The 23,123-nt window shown below is 56.2% G+C and overlaps 1 protein-coding gene across 2 annotated transcripts; it reads left to right on the top strand.

The window, feature by feature from the left end:
* Positions 1-1,584: 1,584 nt before the first annotated feature.
* Positions 1,585-23,008, top strand: SDHC (succinate dehydrogenase complex subunit C). Of its 2 annotated transcripts, XM_068995103.1 has the most exons (6): positions 1,585-1,649; positions 5,235-5,291; positions 9,981-10,082; positions 14,480-14,541; positions 20,372-20,535; positions 22,388-23,008. In XM_068995103.1, the coding sequence occupies exons 1-6, from the start codon at positions 1,630-1,632 to the stop codon at positions 22,490-22,492; spliced, it is 510 nt and encodes a 169-aa protein (XP_068851204.1). In that variant the 5' UTR covers positions 1,585-1,629; the 3' UTR covers positions 22,493-23,008. The 2 variants fall into 2 exon arrangements, with proteins under 2 accessions (XP_068851204.1, XP_068851203.1); XM_068995102.1 differs by lacking the exons at positions 20,372-20,535; positions 22,388-23,008 and adding an exon at positions 18,259-19,615.
* Positions 23,009-23,123: the final 115 nt, after the last annotated feature.

Here is a 23,123-nt window from a genome sequence, read left to right on the forward strand (position 1 = left end):
GAGGAAATCCGGGATTTGTGGGGGGAAAAAAACAGGATTTGGGGGAAAACCCGCTGGATTTCGGGAGAAGAATCCGGCATTGGGAGGAAACCTCGGAATTTTGGGGGGAAAACCACGGAATTTGGAGGAAAACCCCGGGATTTTGAGGGAAAACTCGGGAACTGGGGGGAAATCCGGGATTTGTGGGGGAAACCCCAGGATTTGGGGAAAACCCGCTGGATTTGTGGGGAAGAAGCCGGGATTTGGGGGGAAAACCCGGAATTTCGAGGAAAAGCCCGGAATTTGGGGGGTAAACTCGGGATTTGGGGGGAAAAAAATCGGATTTCAGGGAAAAACCTCGGGATTTGGGGGAAAACTCGTTGGATTTGGGGGGAAAACCCCGGGATTTGGGGCGGAATCGGGAATTTGGGGCCTTGGGGATTATTTTGGGAGGCGTGGCACCGCTTTTGGGTTGATTTAGGATTTTTTTTGGGGGGGGGGGAGGGGAGTTGGAGGATTTGGGGGGATTTTGGGGGGGTTCCCGAGGGTGATTTGTGGGAATTGGGGTTTTTTTTGGGGGGGGGTGGAAAATTTGGGGGGGTTTTGGGGGGATTTGGGGGCTTTTAGGACGGGTTGGGGGGTTTGGGGGCGGTTTTGGGGGGGTTTGAGGCGGTTTTGGGGGGGTTTGGGGCGGTTTTGGGGGAGGAAGTGGCAAACGGGGTTTGCTCGGGGGGCGATAACGGGGATCGATAGCCGGGATTGATAACGGGGCTGGTACCGAGGATCGATAAGGGGGATCGATAACAGGGATCGATACCAGGAATCAGTTACAGGGATCGATAACGGGGCTGATACCAGGAATCAATAATGGGAATCAATAACGGGGATCGATATCGGGAATCAATAACGGGGGCCGATATCGGGAATCAATAACAGGGATCGATCCCGGGGATCTCCAAAGCGAACCAATACCCAGGATCGATATCGGGGATCAATACCTGGGATCGATACCAGGGATCGATATCGGGGATCAATACCCGGGATCGATATCGGGGATCGATAACAGGGATCGATATCGGGATCGGTATCGGGGATCAATAACAGGGATCAATACCAAGGATCGATAACAGGGATCGATAACAGGGATCAATACCCACGATCAGTACCAGGGATCAATACCCGCGATCGATATCGGGGATCGATACCAGCGATCGATAACAGGGATCAATACCCTCGATCGATATCGGGGATCGATACCAGGGATCGATACCCGCGATCGATACCAGGGGTCGATACCCGCGATCGATATCGGGGATCGATAACAGGGATCAATACCCAGGATCAATACCCGCGATCAATACCAGGGATCAATACACGGGATCAATACCCGCGATCGATAGCGGGGATCAATACCAGGGATCAATACCAGGGATCAATACACGGGATCAATACCAGGGATCAATACCCGCGATCGATATCGGGGATCAATACCCGCGATCAATACCCGCGATCGATATCGGGGATAGATAACAGGGATCAATACCCGCGATCGATATCGGGGATCAATACCCGCGATCGATCCCGCCGCTTCCCGCCCCTCCCTTCCCACCGGAAGTGCGTCACGCCCACTTCCGGCGCGGCGGCTCCAAGATGGCGGCGCTGGCGCTGAGGTGACTCCGGGAGGCCGCGCCCGGCCCGGGGACAGCGGGGAGGGGACACGGGAGGGACCCGGGGGGGGGACACGGGGAGGGGACACCGGGGGGACACCCGGGGGGACACCGGGGGGGACGCGGGGCCGGGACGTGGCCCCGTCCCGCCCGGGGAGCTCCCGGGGAGCAGCGGGGCCGCTCTCGGTCCGGGGCCCCTCCGGGGACGCGGCGGGCGCGGGCCCGGCCTGAGGGGGTTCGTCCGCTCCAACGCAAATTTGGGCTCGGTCCCCGTCCCCAGGGACCCCGCGGGGCCCAAATCCCCCCCGTGTCACCCCCAAATCCCCCCCCGTGTCACCCCCAAATCCCCCCCCGTGTCACCCCCAAATCCCCCCCCGTGTCACCCCAAATCCCCCCCGTGTCACCCCCAAATCCCCCCCCCGTGTCACCCCCAAATCCCCCCCGTGTCACCCCCAAATCCCCCCCGTGTCACCCCCAAATCTCCCCCAAATCCCCCCAATGTCACCCCCAAATCCCCCCCGTGTCACCCCCAAATCCCCCCGTGTCACTCCAAATCCCCCCCCGTGTCACCCCCAAATCCCCCCCGTGTCACCCCCAAATCCCCCAATGTCACCCCAAATCCCCCCCATGTCACCCCCAAATCCCCCCCAAATCTCCCCCAATGTCATCCCCAAATCCCCCCCCGTGTCCCCCCCCAAATCCCCCCCGTGTCACCCCAAATCCCCCCCAAATCTCCCCCCGTGTCACCCCCAAATCCCCCCTGTGTCCCCCCCAAATTTCCCCCAATGTCACCCCAAATCCCCCCGTGTTACCCCCAAATCCCCCCGTGTCACCCCAAATCCCCCGATGTCACCCCAAATCCCCCCCGTGTCACCCCAAATCCCCCCCAAATCCCCCCCAAATCCCCCCCAAATCCCCCCAATGTCACTCCAAATCCCCCCCCGTGTCACCCCAATATCACCCCCAGTGTCGCCCCAATGTCACCCCAAACCCCCCCTGGGTCACCTCAACCCCCCCCGGGGAACCCAAATTTTTGGGGACCCCCTGATTCCCAGGAAATCCCAGAAAATCCCCTCAATCCCTGGGGATCCCAAATTTTTGGGGACCCCAGTGTCACCCCAAACCCCCCCAGTGTCACCCCAATGTCACCCCAAACCCCCCCAGTGTCCCCCCAGTGTCACCCTAAACCCCCCCTGTGTCACCCCAGTGTCACCCCAAACCCCCCCAGTGTCCCCCCAGTGTCACCCCAAACCCCCCCAGTGTCACCCCAGTGTCACCCCAAACCCCCCCGTGTAACCCCAACCCCCCCATGTCACCCCAAACCCCCCAATGTCACCCCAACCCCCCCATGTCACCCCAAACCCCCCAGTGTCACCCCAACCCCCCCCAGTGTCACCGTAAACCCCCCGATGTCACCCTAAACCCCCCAGTGTCACCCCAAACCCCCCCAATGTCACCCCAATGTCACCCCCAACCCCCCCGTGTCACCCCAAACCCCCCAGTGTCACCCCAATGTCACCCCAAACCCCCCCAATGTAACCCCAAACCTTCCAATGTCACCCCAATGTCACCCCAAACCCCCCCAGTGTCACCCCAAACCCCCCAGTGTCACCCCAGTGTCACCCCAAACCCCCCCAATGTCACCCCAGTGTCACCCCAAATCCCCCAGTGTCACCCCAAACCCCCCAGTGTCACCCCAGTGTCACCCCAAACCCCCCCAATGTCACCCCAATGTCACCCCAAACCCCCCCGTGTCACCCCCATCCCCCGTGTCCCCCCCAGCCCCCGAAGTTTCTCCATTCCCGTTTTTCCTCCTTTCCCCCATTTCCCCCTTCTCCACCCCAAATCCCAGCACGTCCCAGCCCCTCCCCCCCCCGCAATGTCAGCGACAGTCCCTGTGCACAATCCCAAATCCCAAATCCCATATCCCATCCCAAATCCCAAATCCTAAATCCCAAATCCTAAATCCCATATCCCATCCCAAATCCCATATCCCAAATCCCATATCCCAGCCCAAATCTGAAATCCTAAATCCCAAATCCCATATCCCAGCCCACATCCCAAATCCCAAATCCTAAATCCCGTCCCAAATCCCATCCCAAATCCCTTCTCCTACTCCTCCCCATCCCAAGATCCCTTCTCCTCCATCCCAAATCCCCTCTCCCACTCCTCTCCATCCCAAATCCCCTTCTCTCATCCCAAAATCCCCTCTCCCTGATCCCAGATCCCCTCTCCCGCTCCTCCCCCATCCCAAATCCCTGATCCCAAATCCCCTCTCCCGCTCCTCCCCCATCCCAAATCCCCGATCCCAAATCCCCTCTCCCGCTCCTCCCCATCCCAAATCCCCTCTCCCATCCCAAATCCGCCATCCCAAATCCTTTCTCCTGCTCCTTTCTCATCCCAAATCCCCTCTCCCGCTCCTCCCCCATCCCAAATCCCTTCCCTGATCCCAAATCCCCTCTCCCCAATCCCAAATCCCCTCTCCCGCTCCTCCCCATCCCAAATCCCTTCCCTGATCCCAAATCCCCTCTCCCCGATCCCAAATCCCCTCTCCCGCTCCTCCCCATCCCAAATCCCTTCCCTGATCCCAAATCCCCTCTCCCCCATCCCAAATCCCTTCCCTGCTTCCAAATCCCCTCTCCCCCATCCCAAATCCCCTCTCCTGCTCCTCCCCATCCCAAATCCCTTCCCTGATCCCAAATCCCCTCTCCCCGATCCCAAATCCCCTCTCCCCCATCCCAAATCCCCTCTCCTGCTCCTCCCCCATCCCAAATCCCTTCCCTGATCCCAAATCCCCTCTCCCACTCCTCCCCGATCCCAAATCCCCTCCCCCATCCCAAATCCCCTCTCCCCGATCCCCTCTCCACAATCCCAAATCCCCGACCCCAAATCCCCTCTCCCGCTCCTCCCCCATCCCAAATCCCCTCTCCCCGATCCCAAATCCCCTCTCCCGCTCCTTCCCGACCCCAAATCCCCTCTCCCCGATCCCAAATCCCCTCTCCCGCTCCTTCCCGATCCCAAATCCCCTCTCCCCGATCCCAAATCCCCTCTCCCGCTCCTTCCTGATCCCAAATCCCCTCTCCCCGATCCCAAATCCCCTCTCCCACTCCTTCCCGATCCCAAATCCCCTCTCCCCGATCCCAAATCCCCTCTCCCACTCCTTCCCGATCCCAAATCCCCTCTCCCCCATCCCAAATCCCCTTTCCTCCATCCCGAATCCCCTCTCCTGCTCCTCCCCCATCCCAAATCCCTTCCCTGATCCCAAATCCCCTCTCCCACTCCTCCCCGATCCCAAATCCCCTCCCCCATCCCAAATCCCCTCTCCACGATCCCAAATCCCCGACCCCAAATCCCCTCTCCCGCTCCTCCCCCATCCCAAATCCCCTCTCCCCGACCCCAAATCCCCTCTCCCGCTCCTCCCCCATCCCAAATCCCCTCTCCCCGATCCCAAATCCCCTCTCCCGCTCCTCCCCCATCCCCCAGACCCTTTTTTGGGGGATCCCCCCCCGCTCCAGCCCCAATCCCGTTGGGATTTTGGGGTCCTTGGGACGTTCCCGATCCCATTTCCCCCCTTCCTTCCCTTCCCAGGGCTTTGGGGCGGCGCTGCCTCCTGACCCCGCTGGGGCCCGGCCCCGCCCTGCGCCAGTGAGGAACTGGGAGGGACTGGGAGGGACTGGGAGGGACTGGGGGGGATTGGGGGAATTGGGGGAACTGGGGGGTACTGGGAGGGATTGGGGGAAATGGGGGGACTGGGAGGGATTGGGAGGGACTGGGGGGGATTGGGGGGACTGGGGGAGATGGGGGGACTGGGAGGGATTGGGGGGAACTGGGAGGGAGTGGGGGCACTGGGAGGGACTGGGGTAAATGGGGGAACTGGGAGGGACTGGGAGGGATTGGGGGAACTGGGAGGGACTGGGAGGGGACTGGGAGGAATTGGGGGAAATGGGGGGACTGGGAGGGATTGGGGGGAGCTGGGAGCTACTGGGGGAACTGGGAGGGACTGGGGGGGATTGGGGGAATTGGGGGAACTGGGAGGGACTGGGGGGGATTGGGGGAAATGGGGGCACTGGGAGGGATTGGGGGGAACTGGGAGGGAGTGGGAGAGACTGGGGGGACTGGGAGGGACTGGGGGGGATTGGGGGAATTGGGGGAACTGGGGGGTACTGGGAGGGATTGGGGGGACTGGGGGAGATGGGGGGACTGGGAGGGATTGGGGGGAACTGGGAGGGAGTGGGAGAGACTGGGAGGGACTGGGAGGGATTGGGGGGCACTGGGAGGTACTGGGGGCACTGGGAGGGACTGGGGTAAATGGGGGAACTGGGAGGGATTGGGGGGGACTGGGAGGGACTGGGAGGAATTGGGGGAATTGGGGGAACTGGGAAGGATTGGGGGGAACTGGGGGGCACTGGGAGGGGCTGGGGGAACTGGGGGGTACTGGGAGGGATTGGGGGGAACTGGGATGACTGGGGGGGACTCGGAGGGGACTGGGAGGAATTGGGGGAAATGGGGGGACTGGGAGGGATTGGGGGGCACTGGGGTAAATGGGGGAACTGGGAGGGACTGGGGGGGATTGGGGGCACTGGGAGGAACTGGGGGGTACTGGGAGGGACTGGGGTAAATGGAGGAACTGGGAGGGACTGGGGGATTGGGAGGGATTGGGGGAACTGGGATGACTGGGGGGGACTGGGAGGAATTGGGGGAAATGGAGGGACTGGGGGAACTGGGAGGACTGGGGGGGACTGGGAGGGACTGGGGGAACTGAGGGATACTGGGGGTACTGAGGGATTGGGGGGAACTGGGAGGGACTGGGAGAGACTGGGGGGACTGGGAGGGATTGGGGGATACTGGGGGGGAACTGGGGGGGCACTGGGAGGGATTGGGGGGACTGGGGGAAACTGGGAGGGAATTGGGGGGGACTGGGAGGGACTGGGAAGGATTGGGGGGAACTGGGAGATACTGGGGGGGACTGGGAGGAACTGGGAGCTACTGGGGGAACTGGGGGCACTGGAAGCTACTTGGGCAACTGGGAGGGACTGGGAGCTACTGGGGGGGACTGGGAGCTACTGGGGGCAACTGGGAGGTCAGGGAAGGGGATTTGGGGGGGTTTTGGGGTCATTTTGGGGGGATTTTGAGCTGCTTTTTGGGGGATTCTGGAGTGGTTTAGGGGGATTTGGGGTTTTGGGGGTTTTTTTGGGTTTTGGGGGAATTTTGGGGTTTTGGGGATTTTTGGGGGCTCTTTGAGGGTTTTTTGGGGGGGGGTTGGGTCTGGGGTGTTGTTTTGAGGGGTTTTGGGAGATTGTGGAGTGGTTTGGGGGGATTTGGGGGTTTTGGGGTGCTTTGGGATGGTTTTTTGGGTTTTGGGAGAATGTTTTGGGGTTTTGGGAGAGTTTTTTTGGGGTTGTTTTTGGGGGATTTTGAGGAGGTTTTGGGGTAATTTTGGGGGTTTTGGGTGGTTTGGGGTGTTTTTGGGGGTTTTGGAGTGGGTTTTGGGGTTTTTTTTGGGAGGGGTTGAGGTTTTGGGGGATGTTTGGAGTGGTTTTGGGGTGGTTTTTGGGGTTTTGGGGAGAGTTTTTTGGGGGTTTTGGAGGGTTTGGAGTGGGGTTTTGGGGTTTTTTTGGCAGGGGTTGAAGTTTTGGGGGGTGTTTGAAGTGGCTTTTGAGGTTTTTGGGTGTTTCTGGGAGGGTTTTTTGGGATTTTGGGGTGTTTTGAAGTGTTTTGGGGGGATTTTGGAGGGGATTTTGGTGTTTTGGGGTATTTTTGGGGGTTTTGGAGTGGGGTTTTGGGGTTTTTTTTTGGGAGTTTTGGGGTTTTTTGGCAGGGGTTGAAGTTTTGGGGGGTGTTTGAAGTGGCTTTTGAGGTTTTGGGTGTTTCTGGGAGGGTTTTTTGGGATTTTCGGGGTGTTTTGGGGGGATTTTGGAGGGGATTTTGGTGTTTTGGGGGTTTTGGAGTGGGGTTTTGGGGTTTTTTTGGGAAATATTTGAGTTTTTTTGGGATACATTGAGGTTTTGGGGGGGTGTTTGCAGTGGCTTTTGAGGTTTTGGGTGTTTCTGGGAGGGTTTTTTGGGGTTTTGGGGTGTTTTGGGGGGATTTTGGAGGGGATTTTGGTGTTTTGGGGTATTTTTTGGGGTTTTGGAGTGGGGTTTTGGGTTTTTTTTGGGAGTTTTGGGGTTTTTTGGGAGGGGTTGAGGTTTTGGGGGGTGTTTGAAGTGGGTTTTGGGTGTTTCTGGGAGGGTTTTTTGGGATTTTTGGGTGTTTTGAGGTGTTTTAGGGGGATTTTGGTGTTTTGGAGTGGGGTTTTGGGGTTTTTTTTGGGAAATATTTGAGTTTTTTTGGGATAGATTGAGGTTTTGGGGGGGGTGTTTGCAGTGGCTTTTGAGGTTTTTGGGTGTTTCTGGGAGGGTTTTTTGGGATTTTGGGGTGTTTTGAGGTGTTTTGGGGGGATTTTGGAGGGGATTTTGGTGTTTTGGGGTATTTTTGGGGGTTTTGGAGTGGGGTTTTGGGGTTTTTTTTGGAATATTTGGGGTTTTTTGGGATACATTGTGGTTTTGGGGGGGTGTTTGAAGTGGCTTTTGAGGTTTTTGGGTGTTTCTGGGAGGGTTTTTTTGGGATTTTGGGGTGTTTTGAGGTGTTTTGGAGGGATTTTGGAGGGGATTTTGGTGTTTTGGGGTATTTTTGGGGGTTTTGGAGTGGGGTTTTGGGGGTTTTTTTGGGAGTTTTGGGGTTTTTTGGGAGGGGTTGAGGTTTTGGGGGGTGTTTGAAGTGGCTTTTGAGGTTTTGGGTGTTTCTGGGAGGGTTTTTTGGGATTTTCGGGGTGTTTTGGGGGGATTTTGGAGGGGATTTTGGTGTTTTGGGGGTTTTGGAGTGGGGTTTTGGGGTTTTTTTTGGGAAATATTTGAGTTTTTTTGGGATACATTGAGGTTTTGGGGGGGTGTTTGCAGTGGCTTTTGAGGTTTTGGGTGTTTCTGGGAGGGTTTTTTGGGATTTTGGGGTGTTTTGAGGTGTTTTGGGGGGATTTTGGAGGGGATTTTGGTGTTTTGGGGTATTTTTGGGGGTTTTGGAGTGGGGTTTTGGGTTTTTTTTGGGAGTTTTGGGGTTTTTTGGGAGGGGTTGAGGTTTTGGGGGGTGTTTGAAGTGGCTTTTGAGGTTTTTGGGTGTTTCTGGGAGGGTTTTTTTGGGATTTTGGGGTGTTTTGAGGTGTTTTGGGGGGATTTTGGAGGGGATTTTGGTGTTTTGGGGTATTTTTGGGGGTTTTGGAGTGGGGTTTTGGGGGTTTTTTTGGGAGTTTTGGGGTTTTTTGGGAAGGGTTGAGGTTTTGGGGGGTGTTTGAAGTGGGTTTTGGGTGTTTCTGGGAGGGTTTTTTGGGATTTTTGGGTGTTTTTAGGTGTTTTAGGGGGATTTTGGTGTTTTGGAGTGGGGTTTTGGGGTTTTTTTTTGGGAAATATTTGAGTTTTTTTGGGATACATTGAGGTTTTGGGGGGGTGTTTGCAGTGGCTTTTGAGGTTTTGGGTGTTTCTGGGAGGGTTTTTTTGGGATTTTGGGGTGTTTTGAGGTGTTTTGGAGGGATTTTGGAGGGGATTTTGGTGTTTTGGGGTATTTTTTGGGGTTTTGGAGTGGGGTTTTGGGTTTTTTTTGGGAGTTTTGGGGTTTTTTGGCAGGGGTTGAAGTTTTGGGGGGTGTTTGCAGTGGCTTTTGAGGTTTTGGGTGTTTCTGGGAGGGTTTTTTGGGATTTTCGGGGTGTTTTGGGGGGATTTTGGAGGGGATTTTGGTGTTTTGGGGGTTTTGGAGTGGGGTTTTGGGGTTTTTTTTGGGAAATATTTGAGTTTTTTTGGGATACATTGAGGTTTTGGGGGGGTGTTTGCAGTGGCTTTTGAGGTTTTGGGTGTTTCTGGGAGGGTTTTTTGGGATTTTGGGGTGTTTTGAGGTGTTTTGGGGGGATTTTGGAGGGGATTTTGGTGTTTTGGAGTATTTTTGGGGTTTTGGAGTGGGGTTTTGGTTTTTTTTTGGGAGTTTTGGGGTTTTTTGGGAGGGGTTGAGGTTTTGGGGGGTGTTTGAAGTGGCTTTTGGGTGTTTCTGGGAGGGTTTTTTGGGATTTTTGGGTGTTTTGAGGTGTTTTAGGGGGATTTTGGTGTTTTGGAGTGGGGTTTTGGGGGTTTTTTTGGGAGCTTTGGAGTTTTTTGGCAGGGGTTGAGGTTTTGGGGGGTGTTTGCAGTGGCTTTTGAGGTTTTGGGTGTTTCTGGGAGGGTTTTTTTGGGATTTTGGGGTGTTTTGGGGGATTTTGGAGGGGTTTTGGGGGGTCAGAACCTTCCCAACCCCCCCGTGTTCCCCTTTTCCCAGTGTGATCCCGATGGGAACGACGGCCCGGGAGGAGATGAGGCGTTTTTGGGAGAAGAATTCCCGCTCCAACCGACCCCTGTCCCCTCATGTCACCATCTACAAGTGAGGAGTGCACCCCAAAACCACCCCTGGCACCCCAAAAACCACCCCTGGCACCGCAAAACCACCCCAAAACCACCCCTGGCACCCCAAAAATCAGCCTGGGAACCCCAAAATCACCCCAAAACCACCCCTGGCACCCCAAAATCACCCCAAAACCACCCCTGGCACCCCAAAAATCACCCCTGGCACCGCAAAACCACCCCAAAAACCACCCCTGGCACCCAAAAATCAGCCTGGGAACCCCAAAATCACCCCAAAACCACCCCTGGCACCCCAAAAATCAGCCTGGGAACCCCAAAATCACCCCAAAACCACCCCTGGCACCCAAAAATCAGCCTGGGAACCCCAAAATCACCCCAAAATCACCCCTGGCACCCCAAAAATCAGCCTGGGAACCCCAAAATCACCCCAAAACCACCCCTGGCACCCCAAAAATCACCCCTGGCACCGCAAAACCACCCCAAAAACCACCCCTGGCACCCCAAAAATCAGCCTGGGAACCCCAAAATCACCCCAAAACCACCCCTGGCACCCCAAAAATCAGCCTGGGAACCCCAAAATCACCCCAAAAATCACCCCTGGCACCCCAAAACCAACCCCAAAACCACCCCTGGCACCCCAAAAATCACCCCTGGCACCGCAAAACCACCCCAAAAACCACCCCTGGCACCCAAAAATCAGCCTGGGAACCCCAAAATCACCCCAAAACCACCCCTGGCACCCCAAAAATCAGCCTGGGAACCCCAAAATCACCCCAAAACCACCCCTGGCACCCAAAAATCAGCCTGGGAACCCCAAAATCACCCCAAAATCACCCCTGGCACCCAAAAATCGGCCTGGGAACCCCAAAATCACCCCAAAAATCACCCCTGGCACCCCAAAACCAACCCCAAAACCACCCCTGGCACCCCAAAAATCACCCCTGGCACCCCAAAATCACCCCTGGCACTGCAAAACCACCCCAAAAACCACCCCTGGCACCCAAAAATCAGCCTGGCAACCCCAAAATCACCCCAGAACCACCCCTGGCACCCCAAAAATCGGCCTGGGAACCCCAAAATCACCCCAAAACCACCCCTGGCACCCAAAAATCAGCCTGGGAACCCTAAAAATTACCCCAAAACCACCCCTGGCACCCAAAAATCAGCCTGGGAACCCCAAAAATTACCCCAAAACCACCCCTGGCACCCCAAAAATCAGCCTGGGAATCCCAAAATCACCCCAAAACCACCCCTGGCACCCCAAAAATCAGCCTGGAAACCCCAAAAATCACCCCAAAACCACCCCTGGCACCCCAAAAATCAGCCTGGGAACCCCAAAATCACCCCAAAACCACCCCTGGCACCCCAAAAATCAGCCTGGGAACCCCAAAATCACCCCAAAACCACCCCTGGCACCCCAAAAATCAGCCTGGGAACCCCAAAATCACCCCAAAACCACCCCTGGCACACAAAAATCGGCCTGGGAACCCTAAAAATTACCCCAAAAACCACCCCTGGCACCCCAAAAACCACCCCTGGCACCGCAAAACCACCCCAAAAACCACCCCTGGCACCCCAAAAATCAGCCTGGGAACCCCAAAATCACCCCAAAACCACCCCTGGCACCCCAAAACCAACCCCAAAAATCACCCCTGGCACCCCAAAATCACCCCTGGCACCGCAAAACCACCCCAAAAACCACCCCTGGCACCCAAAAATCAGCCTGGGAACCCCAAAATCACCCCAAAACCACCCCTGGCACCCCAAAAATCGGCCTGGGAACCCTAAAAATTACCCCAAAACCACCCCTGGCACCCCAAAAAATCAGCCTGGGAACCCCAAAATCACCCTAAAAATCACCCCTGGCACCCCAAAACCAACCCCAAAACCACCCCTGGCACCCCAAAAATCACCCCTGGCACCGCAAAACCACCCCAAAAACCACCCCTGGCACCCAAAAACCACCCCTGGCGCCCCAAAACCACCCCAAAACCACCCCTGGCACCCAAAAATCAGCCTGGGAACCCCAAAATCACCCCAAAACCACCCCTGGCACCCCAAAAATCAGCCTGGAAACCCCAAAATCACCCCAAAAATCACCCCTGGCACCCCAAAACCAACCCCAAAACCACCCCTGGCACCCCAAAAATCACCCCTGGCACCCCAAAATCACCCCTGGCACCCCAAAACCAACCCCAAAACCACCCCTGGCACCCCAAAAATCACCCCTGGCACCGCAAAACCACCCCAAAAACCACCCCTGGCACCCAAAAATCAGCCTGGGAACCCCAAAATCACCCCAAAACCACCCCTGGCACCCCAAAAATCAGCCTGGGAACCCTAAAAATTACCCCAAAACCACCCCTGGCACCCCAAAAATCAGCCTGGGAATCCCAAAATCACCCCAAAACCACCCCTGGCACCCCAAAAATCAGCCTGGAAACCCCAAAATCACCCCAAAACCACCCCTGGCACCCCAAAAAACAGCCTGGGAACCCTAAAAATTACCCCAAAACCACCCCTGGCACCCCAAAAATCAGCCTGGGAACCCCAAAATCACCCCAAAATCACCCTAAAAATCACCCCTGGCACCCCAAAACCAACCCCAAAACCACCCCTGGCACCCCAAAAATCACCCCTGGCACCGCAAAACCACCCCAAAAACCACCCCTGGCACCCAAAAATCAGCCTGGGAACCCCAAAATCACCCCAAAACCACCCCTGGCACCCCAAAAATCAGCCTGGGAACCCTAAAAATTACCCCAAAACCACCCCTGGCACCCCAAAAATCAGCCTGGGAATCCCAAAATCACCCCAAAACCACCCCTGGCACCCCAAAAATCAGCCTGGGAACCCTAAAAATTACCCCAAAACCACCCCTTGCACCCAAAAATCAGCCTGGGAACCCCAAAAATTACCCCAAAACCACCCCTGGCACCCCAAAAATCAGCCTGGGAACCCCAAAATCACCCTAAAAATCACCCCTGGCACCCCAAAACCAACCCCAAAACCACCCCTGGCACCCCAAAAATCACCCCTGGCACCGCAAAACCACCCCAAAAACCACCCCTGGCACCCAAAAATCAGCCTGGGAACCCCAAAATCACCCCAAAACCACCCCTGGCACCCCAAAAATCAGCCTGGGAACCCCAAAATCACCCCAAAACCACCCCTGGCACCCCAAAAATCAGCCTGGGAACCCTAAAAATTACCCCAAAACCACCCCTGGCACCCAAAAATCGGCCTGGGAACCCTAAAAATTACCCCAAAACCACCCCTGGCACCCCAAAAATCAGCCTGGGAACCCCAAAATCACCCCAAAATCACCCCAAAAATCACCCCTGGCACCCCAAAACCACCCCCAAAAACCACCCCTGGCACCCCAAAAATCACCCCTGGCACCCCAAAAATCACCCCTGGCACTGCAAAACCACCCCAAAAACCACCCCTGGCACCCAAAAATCAGCCTGGGAACCCCAAAATCACCCCAAAACCACCCCTGGCACCCCAAAACCACCTCAAAAACTACCCCTGGCACCCCAAAACCCCCCAAAATCCTCCTCTTGCACCCCAAAATCAGCCTGGGAACCCCAAAAATCACCCAAATCCCACCCCTGGCATCCCAAAATCACCCAAAATCAGCCTGGGCACCCCAAAATCACCCCAAAAATCACCCAAAACCACCCGGGGCACCCCAGGATCAGCCCTGGGCACCCCAAAATCACCCCAAAACCTCCCCTGCCACCCCAGGACCAGCCCTGGGCACCCCAAAATCACCCTCAACCCACTCCTGGCACCCCAAAATCACCCCAAAACCTCCCCTGGCACCCCAAAATCACCCAACCCCACCTGTGGCACCCCAGGATCAGCCCTGGGCACCCCAAAATCACCCAACCCCACCAGTGGCACCCCAGGACCAGCCCTGGGCACCCCAAAATCACCCCAAAATCTCCCCTGCCACCCCAGGACCAGCCCTGGGCACCCCAAAATCACCCCAAAACCACCCTGAACCCACCCCTGGCACCCCAAAATCCACCCCAAAACCTCCCCTGGCACCCCAAAATCACCCAACCCCACCTGTGGCACCCCAGGACCAGCCCTGGGCACCCCAAAATCACCCCAAAACCACCCTGAACCCACCCCTGGCACCCCAAAATCAGCCTGGGAACCCCAAAACCGCCCTAAAACCTCCCCTGGTCCCTCAGGATTGGCCCTGGGCACCCCAAAATCACCCCAAAACCACCCTGAACCCACCCCTGGCACCCCAAAATCACCCCAAAACTACCCCTGGCACCCCAAAATCACCCAACCCCACCCGTGGCACCCCAGGACCAGCCCTGGGCCCCCCAAATTCCCGCTGTCCCCCCGCCCCGGCCGATGCCGGGGATGTTGGGGTGACCCCAGCTCCCGTTGCAGGTGGTCGCTGCCCATGGCCATGTCCATCACCCACCGCGGCACCGGCGTCGCCCTCAGCCTCGGTGGGTGAGCCCTGGGGGGCCCTGGGATAACCTGGGGTGCTCTGGGATAACCCCGGGATTCTCTGGGATACCCCTGGGATACCCCTGGGATGCTCTGGGATCCCTCGGGATGCTCTGGGATGCTCTGGGATACCCCTGGGATACCCTTGGAATACCTTGGGATGCTCTGGGATGCTCTGGGATACCCCTGGGATACCTCTGGGATACCCCTGGAATATCTTGTGATGCCCTTGGGATACCCTTGGGATGCTCTGGGATCCCCTGGGATACCCCTGGGATACCTTGAGGTGCTCTGGGATACCTTGGGATGCCCTTGGGATGCTCTGGGATAACCTGAGATACCCCTGGAATATCTTGGGATGCCCTGGGATACCCCTGGGATACCTTGGGATGCTCTGGGATACCCCTGGAATCCCCTGGGATACCTTGGGGTGCTCTGGGATATCTTGGGATGCCTTGAGATGCTCTGGGATAACCTGGGATACCCCTAGGATACCTTGGGGTGCTCTGGGATACCTTGGGATGCCCTTGGGATGCTCTGGGATAACCTGAGATACCCCTGGAATATCTTGGGATACTCCTGGGATACCCCTGGGATACCCTTGGGATGCTCTGGGATGCCCCTGGAATATCTTGGGATACCCCTGGAATACCTTGGGATCCCCTGGGATACCCTTGGGAGGCCCTTGGGATGCTCTGGGACACCTTGGGATACTGTGGGGATACCCCTGGGATGCTCTGGGATCCCTTGGGATGCTCTGGGATACCCCTGGAATCCCCTGGGATACCTTGGGGTGCTCTGGGATATCTTGGGATGCCTTGAGATGCTCTGGGATAACCTGGGATACCCCTAGGATACCTTGGGGTGCTCTGGGATACCTTGGGATGCCCTTGGGATGCTCTGGGATAACCTGAGATACCCCTGGAATATCTTGGGATACTCCTGGGATACCCCTGGGATACCCTTGGGATGCTCTGGGATGCCCCTGGAATATCTTGGGATACCCCTGGAATACCTTGGGATCCCCTGGGATACCCTTGGGAGGCCCTTGGGATGCTCTGGGACACCTTGGGATACTGTGGGATACCCCTGGGATGCTCTGGGATCCCTTGGGATGCTCTGGGATACCCCTGGGATACCCTTGGAATACCTTGGGATGCTCTGGGATGCTCTGGGATACCCCTGGGATGCTCTGGGGTACCCTGGGATACCCCTGGGATGGTCTGGGATAACCTGGGATACCTCTGGGATACCCCTGGAATATCTTGCGATGCCCTTGGGATACCCTTGGGATGCTCTGGGATGCCCTGGGATACCCCTGGAATATCTTGGGATGCCCTGGGATACCCCTGGGATACTCCTGGGATCCCCTGGGATACCTTGGGGTGCTCTGGGATATCTTGGGATGCCTTGAGATGCTCTGGGACAACCTGGGATACTCCTAGGATACCTTGAGGTGCTCTGGGATACCTTGGGATGCCCTTGGGATGCTCTGGGATGCCCTTGGGATGCTCTGGGATGCCCCTGGAATATCTTGGGATACCCCTGGAATACCTTGGGATCCCCTGGGATACCCTTGGGAGGCCCTTGGGATGCTCTGGGACACCTTGGGATACTGTGGGGATACCCCTGGGATGCTCTGGGATACCCTTGGAATACCTTGGGATACTCTGGGATGCTCTGGGATACCCTGGGATACCCCTGGAATATCTTGCGATGCCCTTGGGATACCCTTGGGATGCTCTGGGATGCCCTGGGATACCCCTGGGATACCTTGGGATGCTCTGGGATACCCCTGGAATCCCCTGGGATACCTTGGGGTGCTCTGGGATATCTTGGGATGCCTTGAGATGCTCTGGGATAACCTGGGATACCTCTGGAATATCTTGCGATGCCCTTGGGATACCCTTGGGATGCTCTGGGATAACCTGAGATACCCCTGGAATATCTTGGGATACCCCTGGGATACCCCTGGGATACCCTTGGGATGCTCTGGGATGCCCTTGGGATGCTCTGGGATGCCCCTGGAATATCTTGGGATACCCCTGGAATACCTTGGGATCCCCTGGGATACCCTTGGGAGGCCCTTGGGATGCTCTGGGACACCTTGGGATACTGTGGGATACCCCTGGGATGCTCTGGGATCCCTTGGGATGCTCTGGGATACCCCTGGGATACCCTTGGAATACCTTGGGATGCTCTGGGATGCTCTGGGATACCCCTGGGATGCTCTGGGGTGCTCTGGGATACCCCTGGGATGCTCTGGGATACCTCTGGGATACCCCTGGAATATCTTGCGATGCCCTTGGGATACCCTTGGGATGCTCTGGGATCCCCTGGGATACCCCTGGGATACCTTGGGATGCTCTGGGATACCCCTGGAATCCCCTGGGATACCTTGGGGTGCTCTGGGATGCTCTGGGATATCTTGGGATGCCTTGAGATGCTCTGGGATAACCTGGGATACCTCTGGAATATCTTGGGATACCCCTGGGATACCCTTGGGATGCTCTGGGATCCCCTGGGATACCCCTAGGATACCTTGGGGTGCTCTGGGATACCTTGGGATGCCCTTGGGATACTCTGGGATAACCTGAGATACCCCTGGAATATCTTGGGATACCCCTGGGATACCCCTGGGATACCCTTGGGATGCTCTGGGATGCCCTTGGGATGCTCTGGGATGCCCCTGGAATATCTTGGGATACCCCTGGAATACCTTGGGATCCCCTGGGATACCCTTGGGAGGCCCTTGGGATGCTCTGGGACACCTTGGGATACTGTGGGGATACCCCTGGGATGCCTTGGGATGCTCTGGGATACCCCTGGGATACCCTGGGATATCTTGGGATGCCCTGGGATACCCCTGGGATGCTTTGGGGTGCTCTGGGATACCCCTGGGGTACCCTGGGATGCTCTGGGATACACTGGGATGCTCTGGGATATCCTGGGATACCCCTGGAATATCTTGGGATGCCCCTGGGATGCTCTGGGATAACCTGGGATACCCCTGGGATACCTTGGGATGCTCTGGGATAACCTGGGATACCCCTGGGATACCCCTGGGATATCTTGGGATACCCCTGGGATACCCTGGGATACCTTGGGATGCTCTGGGATACCTCCAGGACACCCCCAATTCCCAGGGATTCTCCTATTCCCAGCAGTGAGTTTTCCTTGGGAATCCTCGGCTCTGCCTTCCCCGTTCCCACAAAAATCCTCCCCAAATTCCCCCCATTCCCCAGAAACTCCCCCCATCCCATTTCTCCATCCCAGAGATTTTCCCATCCCCATTTTCCCCATCCCCATTTTTTTTCCGTCCCGTTTTTCCCCATCCCTGTTTTCCTGTTCCCATTCCAGGTGTATCCTTGTTTTCCCTGTTCTGATCCATCCCATCCCAGGTGTATCCCTGTTCTCCCATTCCCATTCCAGGTCTATCCCTGTTTTCCTGTCCCTATCCCAGGTCTATCCCTGTTTTCCTGTCCCTACCCCAGGCGTATCCCTGTTCCCCATCCCAGGTCTATCCCTGTTTCCCATCCCATCCCAGATCTATCCCTGTTTTTTCCATGCTATCCCATATCTATCCCTGTTCCCCATCTCATCCCAGGTCTATCCCTGTTTTTCCCGATCCCATATCTATCCCTGTTTCCCATCCCAGGTGTATCCCTGTTTTCCATGCTATCCCATATCTATCCCTGTTTCCCATCCCATCCCAGGTGTGTCCCTGTTTTCCCTGCTATCCCATGTCTATCCCTGTTTTCCCTATCCCAGGTCTATCCCTGTTTCCCATCCCATCCCAGATCTATCCGTTTTTCCATGCTATCCCAGGTCTATCCCTGTTTTCCCCTATCCCAGATCTATCCCTGTTTTCCCTGCTATCCCATATCTATCCCTGTTTCCCATCCCATCCCAGATCTATCCCTGTGTTTTCCCTGCTATCCCATATCTATCCCTGTTTCCCATCCTGTCCCAGGTGTATCCCTGTTTTCCCTGCTCTGATCCATGCTATCCCATGTCTATCCCTGTTTTCCCATCCCCTCCCAGGTGTATCCCTGTTTTCCATGCTATCCCATATCTATCCCTGTTTCCCATCCCGTCCCAGGTCTATCCCTGTTTTTCCCGATCCCATATCTATCCCTGTTTCCCATCCCATCCCAGGTGTATCCCTGTTTTCCCTGCTCTGATCCCTGCTATCCCATCTCTATCCCTGTTTCCCATCCCCTCCCAGGTGTTTCCCTGTTTTTCCCGATCCCATATCTATCCCTGTTTTCCATGCTATCCCAGATCTATCCCTGTTTTTCCATGCTATCCCATGTCTATCCCTGTTTTCCCATTCCCTCCCAGATCTATCCCTGTGTTTTCCCTGCTATCCCATATCTATCCCTGTTTCCCATCCCATCCCAGGTCTATCCCTGTTTTTCCCGATCCCATATCTATCCCTGTTTCCCATCCCAGGTGTATCCCTGTTTTCCCTGCTCTGATCCCTGCTATCCCATGTCTATCCCTGTTTTCCCATCCCATCCCAGGTGTATCCCTGTTTTCCATGCTATCCCATGTCTATCCCTGTTTCCCATCCCATCCCAGGTGTATCCCTGTTTTCCATGCTATCCCATATCTATCCCTGTTTCCCATCCCGTCCCAGGTGTGTCCCTGTTTTCCCCTATCCCATATCTATCCCTGTTTCCCATCCCATCCCAGGTGTATCCCTGTTTTCCCTGCTCTGATCCCTGCTATCCCATATCTATCCCTGTTTTCCCATCCCATCCCAGGTGTATCCCTGTTTTCCCTGCTCTGATCCCTGCTATCCCATGTCTATCCCTGTTTCCCATCCCGTCCCAGGTGTGTCCCTGTTTTTCCCGATCCCAGATCTATCCCTGTTTTCCATGCTATCCCAGATCTATCCCTGTTTCCCATCCTGTCCCAGGTGTATCCCTGTTTTCCATGCTATCCCATGTCTATCCCTGTTTCCCATCCCGTCCCAGGTCTATCCCTGTTTCCCATCCCATCCCAGGTGTGTCCCTGTTTTCCCTGCTCTGATCCATGCTATCCCATATCTATCCCTGTTTCCCATCCCGTCCCAGGTGTATCCCTGTTTTCCATGCTATCCCAGGTCTATCCCTGTTTCCCATCCCATCCCAGGTGTATCCCTGTTTTCCCTGCTCTGATCCATGCTATCCCATATCTATCCCTGTTTTCCCATCCCGTCCCAGGTGTGTCCCTGTTTTCCCCTATCCCATATCTATCCCTGTTTTCCCTGCTATCCCAGATCTATCCCTGTTTCCCATCCCATCCCAGGTGTATCCCTGTTTTCCCTGCTATCCCAGATCTATCCCTGTTTCCCATCCCGTCCCAGGTGTGTCCCTGTTTCCCATCCCGTCCCAGGTCTATCCCTGTTTCCCATCCCATCCCAGGTGTATCCCTGTTTTCCCTGCTATCCCAGATCTATCCCTGTTTCCCATCCCATCCCAGGTGTATCCCTGTTTTCCATGCTATCCCATATCTATCCCTGTTTCCCATCCCATCCCAGGTGTGTCCCTGTTTTCCCTGCTCTGATCCCTGCTATCCCATATCTATCCCTGTTTTCCCTGCTATCCCATGTCTATCCCTGTTTCCCATCCCATCCCAGGTGTGTCCCTGTTTCCCATCCCATCCCAGGTGTATCCCTGTTTTCCCTGCTATCCCAGGTCTATCCCTGTTTCCCATCCCATCCCAGGTGTATCCCTGTTTTCCCTGCTATCCCAGGTCTATCCCTGTTTCCCATCCCATCCCAGGTGTATCCCTGTTTTCCCCGCTATCCCAGGTCTATCCCTGTTTCCCATCCCGTCCCAGGTGTGTCCCTGTTTTCCGTGGCGGCGCTGCTGCTCCCGGAGCCCTTTCCCCATTACGTGGCTCAGCTGCGGGCGCTGGGCCCGGCTCCGCCCCTGCTCTTCCTGGCCAAGTTCTCGCTGGCCGCTCCCTTCTGCTACCACGGCTGGAACGGGATCCGGCACCTGGTGAGGCCGGGAATTCGGGAATTCGGGAATTCTGCCCCTGGAATGCTCCGGCAGCTCCTCCTTTTTATCCTTGTTTCTGTCCCCAGTTTTTTCCATCCCGGTTTTTTTCCCATCCCCAGTTTTTAATCCATTTTTTTTCATCCCTATTTTTCTCCATCCTCGTTTTTCCCCATCCCCATTTTCCCCATCCCCATTTTTGCCATCCCCATTTTTGCCATCCCATTTTTCCATCCCATTTTTTTCTCCATCCCCATTTTTTTCCATCCCCATTTTTTCCCATCCCCATTTTTTCATCCCCATTTTTTCTCCATCCCCATTTTTTTCCATCCCCATTTTTCCATCCCAATTTTTTTCATCCCCATTTTTCCCCATCCCCATTTTTTAATCCCTATTTTTTTTATCCCCATTTTTCCCCATCCCCATTTTTCCATCCCAATTTTTTTCATCCTCATTTTTTCCCCATCCCCATTTTTTAATCCCCATTTTTTAATCCCCATTTTTTCCCACCCCATTTTTTCCATCCCCATTTTTCCCCATCCCCATTTTTTGGGGGGAACAGCACAAAATCTGCCGGGTTGGGAATTTATTGAGGCCTTTTCTGGGAGAGAATTCCAGAGGCAGCTGGGCTGGATCCCAGTGCTCCCAGTGCTCCCAGTATGGGATACTGGGATGTCATCCCTGGGTGAGGGCTTGGGGTGACAAGAGCCGGATTTGGGGGGGAATTGGGGTGGATTTTCTGGGAAAAGAGGATCCATGGAATTCCCAGTGAGGGATCATCCCCCTGGAGGTTCTGGGGAGGGGGCTGAGGGTCTCCCACACCCCCTGGGGGGGCTGGGAATTGGGGAATGGGATGGGGGGAGTGGGATAAAAGGGAAGGGGGAGCAAGGATGGGAGCGGGAAAGGGACTTGGGATGGGAAAAAGGGGGATGGGAGAGAGGGAAATGGGGAAAAGAGGAGGGGGAGAAAGGTTGGGAAGGGAATGGGAGCTGGGATAAAAGGGAATGGGATGGGAGTGGGAATGGGATGGGGGAAGTGGGAATGGGATGTGGGAAATGGGGAAGGGAGTGGGAACCGGGATAAAGGGAGAGGGAAGGGGATGGAAGTGGGGGGTGGGGAAGGACGGGGAGGGGGAGCGGCCGCTGCCTTTGGAATTAGGGAGAACTCCGGGATCCGGGGCTGGGATGGGGCTGGGAACTGACCTGGGAACAGCCCTGGGAATGGGAAAGGAGGGGATTGGGGTGGTTTTCCTGGAAAAGAGGATCCATGGAACTCCCAGTGAGGGATCAGCCCCCTGGAGGTTCTGGGGAAGGGGCTGAGGGTCTCCCACACCCCCTGGGGAGTGGGAATGGGATGGGGGGAGTGGGATAAAAGGGAAGGGGGAGCAGGGATGGGATGGGGAGAGGGATTTGGGATGGGAAAAAGGGGGATGGGAAAGGGGGAAATGGGGAAAAGAGGAGGGGGAGAAAGGTTGGGAAGGGAATGGGAGCTGGGATAAAAGGGAATGGGATGGGGGAAGTGGGAATGGGATGGGAGTGGGAATGGGATGTGGGAAGTGGGAATGGGATGTGGGAAGTGGGAATGGGATGGGAGTGGGATGGGATGTGGGAAGTGGGAATGGGATGGGAGTGGGAATGGGATGGGGGAAGTGGGAATGGGAGGGGAGGGAATTGGGCTGGATTTCCTGGGAAAAGCGGATCCTTTCCCCAGCAGCTCCCACCTGAGGGGGGATGGAACCAGGGGGGACGCCTCCCCCTCCTCAGGGACACGTGGGGGACACCTTCCCTGGCAGGGACCCCCAGCAGGAATTTGGGGACGATCCCTGGGAATTCCTTCCCCTCCGGTGTCTCCGCAGGCCTGGGATCTCGGGAAGGGGCTACGGCTGCCGCAGGTGACCCAGTCAGGGCTGCTGGTGCTGGCCCTGACCCTGCTCTCCTCCGCCGCCTTGGCCTCCCTGTGACCCGGAATCCCAGGAATCCCGGGAATTCCGCTCCCATCCCCGTTGTCACAGAGTTTTGGGCAGTTTTGGGGGAAGGTGACGCTTCTTTCCCCCTCCATCCTCAAATCCCGGGATGAGCAGAGCTGCTCCTCCTGCCCCACCCCCCTCCTGCTCCTTGTCCTCGGGGTTGTCCCCACGTGTCCCCAAAGCCGGGACAATGCGGGATCTGTGTGCCACGAGTGGGATCGGGAATGGGGTGGCCGCGTGTGGGATCGCAGCGGGACAAGGAGCTCCATTGAGCCGCGCCAGGGGGTGGGGGACAGGTGACATCTCGCTGCTGCCACCCTTGGGGCTCCTCGATCCCATGGAAATTCCATGGTTCAGCTGATTTTTGGAGGGGGAAAAAAAAACTTGCAGTTTTGGAGCCCCTGCCGGTGAAAAAACTTCCCGGTTTTTCCCCCTGTTGGGAAGGGTTTTTTTCCCAGCGTGTTGTTGTCACCTGTCCCCCTCTGGAATAAAAGCAGCTCTGATCCTCCAGCCCCGTCTTTGTCCCGTGTCCCACACCGGGAATGGGGATTTTCCTTTGGGATTCAGGGAATTGCTGCTTCCCAGAGGAGCCCGGCATGGAAAAACATGGGAAAAACCCCTGAAA

Source organism: Aphelocoma coerulescens, chromosome 25 (genome assembly GCF_041296385.1).
Source record: "Aphelocoma coerulescens isolate FSJ_1873_10779 chromosome 25, UR_Acoe_1.0, whole genome shotgun sequence".
Classification (NCBI taxonomy): domain Eukaryota; kingdom Metazoa; phylum Chordata; class Aves; order Passeriformes; family Corvidae; genus Aphelocoma; species Aphelocoma coerulescens.